The 2,103-nt window shown below is 42.7% G+C and overlaps 1 protein-coding gene across 1 annotated transcript in view; it reads right to left on the bottom strand.

Moving 5' to 3' along the window:
• Window positions 1–2,096, bottom strand: part of LOC102295582 (protocadherin alpha-5) — an 8,860-nt gene extending 6,764 nt beyond the window's left edge. Inside the window, exon 1 of the mRNA XM_005951727.3 lies at window positions 7–2,096. Within this exon, the coding sequence (XP_005951789.1) occupies window positions 7–1,729 (1,723 nt within the window). The 5' untranslated portion in view covers window positions 1,730–2,096. The remainder of the gene's footprint in view (window positions 1–6) is intronic.
• Window positions 2,097–2,103: the final 7 nt, after the last annotated feature.

Below are 2,103 nucleotides of genomic sequence, written 5' to 3'. Positions count from 1 at the left end.
TCTCACTGTTAACGGAGCCATGCTCAGAATATGGCGCGAGGATTGTTGGATTATTGTCATTTTCATCCAGGATAAAAACGTTGACAGTGACGTTGCTGCTGAGTGGGGGAACACCAGAGTCTGTGGCCTGAACTTTAAAGTGGAAAGTTTTTAACTCCTCGTAGTTAAACGACTGCAGGCTGATTATATCTCCAGTCTCAGAGTTCACGTTAATAACTGACCCTATAACATTGGGTTTGTTATTATGTGTGACTTGAAATGTTACTTTTGCATTTTCGTCTACATCAGGATCATCTGCACTCATGCTATAAATAACAGCGCCGACTGGACCGTTTTCTTTTACGAAAATGTTTATCACAGGATCTGCAAAACGCGGTGCGTTATCATTAACGTCAGAAACGTGAACCGTAATCACGCTCGTGCTGGAAAGAGGCGGTAGCCCTTCATCTGTCGCCATTATTGTTAAATTATACTGAGAAGCCCGTTCTCTGTCTAGAGTTCCGTCTACGACTAAAGAGTAATGATTCTTATATGTGTTCTTAATTTTAAAGGGCACAGAATCAAGTACTCTAACCTGAACGATGCCATTTTTGTCTGCGTCATAGTCCTTCACCGTTAAAAGCCCAACCATTGTGTCTAGGGGTGCATCCTCCCTCACCATGTTGGCTAAAGATGTAACTGTAATTTCTGGTGGATTATCATTAATATCTGTGATTTCAATGAGAACTTTACAATGAGATGCTCTTGGGTTTTGCCCTTTGTCTTTCACTTGGACTCGAATTTCAACTGCACTGTGTTTTTCGTGGTCCAGCTCCCCATTTACTGTAATCTCCCCTGTTATGGGATTAATGGCAAATTTGTCGACATCGTTATCATTGTCTTGGTTAATAAAAGAATATTGTATTTCTCCATTAAGACCCTCATCTAAATCTCGAGCATGCACGGAAATTACGCTTGCACCGCGCGGCGTGTTCTCGACCACTGTGGCTTTGTACAGGGGTTTGTCAAATTCTGGAATATTGTCATTGACGTCTTGCACATTAACGGTGATGTATAACGTCCCTGATTTAGGAGGTTTTCCTCCGTCTGTAGCCGTCAGTGTTAATTTGATAACAGCCTGTTTCTCGCGGTCTAAGGTTTTATGCAGTGCCATTTCAGCAGACATAGTGGGCTCTCCAACATTCTGCACATCCAGTGTGAAATGCTCATTTTGGCTCAGCTTGTAGCTCTTCACTGAATAACTTCCGACATCTGCATCAAATGCCTTTGGGAGAGCGAATTTCTCACCAGGAAACGCTGACTCGGAGACGTTCAAAACAACCTCCGGTATCCGAAACGAGGGCGCATTGTCGTTTACATCCAAAATTTTAACCTCGAATCGATATAGATTCAGCGGGGAGCTCACAATGGCTTCTACTTCCAGTGAGCACTTCACATTTCGAGAACATAGCTCCTCTCGGTCTATTCTGTCTTTCACCAACAGTACTCCCGTCTTAACGTTTACTTGGAAATACCTCGTATTAGGTCCTGAAATTTGAAAACCTCTGGCTTCCAGTTCATTAACATCTAGATGTAAATCCTTTGCCAAATTTCCCACACTGGTACCCGGGCTCGACTCCTCCGTAATAGTATACACAATCTGTGCCGCCGCTTCACTCCATATGTAAAATACAAGGGACAAATAATAAATCCAGTTCCGGAAAATAGTCCCTTGTAGCATTCTCGTCATATCCTACTAACCAAGTTAATTAGACAAAAAATCACACAGACGGTAACATTGCGCGATAAGAGTACGTCCAGTCTATTGCCCTTAAATACAGGGAGGATTTTCTGCTACTGCTGTGACAAAGAAAGAATTACAAACCCGCTGTAAAGGGAGGAGCGTCGAACAGACCCCCCCCTCCCCCCTCCCCCGTTTAATCGCCATGAGCTATTGGCGACATCTTGTGGTAATTATAAACAATAAAAAACAGCATAAAAAGAGATGCTGAACGCATTAAGGGTTTTAATGGAATAACATTTTGATTTACCACCTGCTAAAAAGGCAAGCGGTTCTACAGCCCCATTGGACACATTTAAAAAGGACAGCAATAAAATCTCTCT

The sequence above is a fragment of the Haplochromis burtoni genome, unplaced genomic scaffold (assembly GCF_018398535.1).
Source record: "Haplochromis burtoni strain Fernald_Lab_line unplaced genomic scaffold, NCSU_Asbu1 Contig_1037, whole genome shotgun sequence".
In the NCBI taxonomy this organism is placed as follows: domain Eukaryota; kingdom Metazoa; phylum Chordata; class Actinopteri; order Cichliformes; family Cichlidae; genus Haplochromis; species Haplochromis burtoni.
The sequence above is the reverse complement of the archived record's forward strand: the minus strand, read 5'-3'. Positions and strand labels throughout refer to the sequence as shown.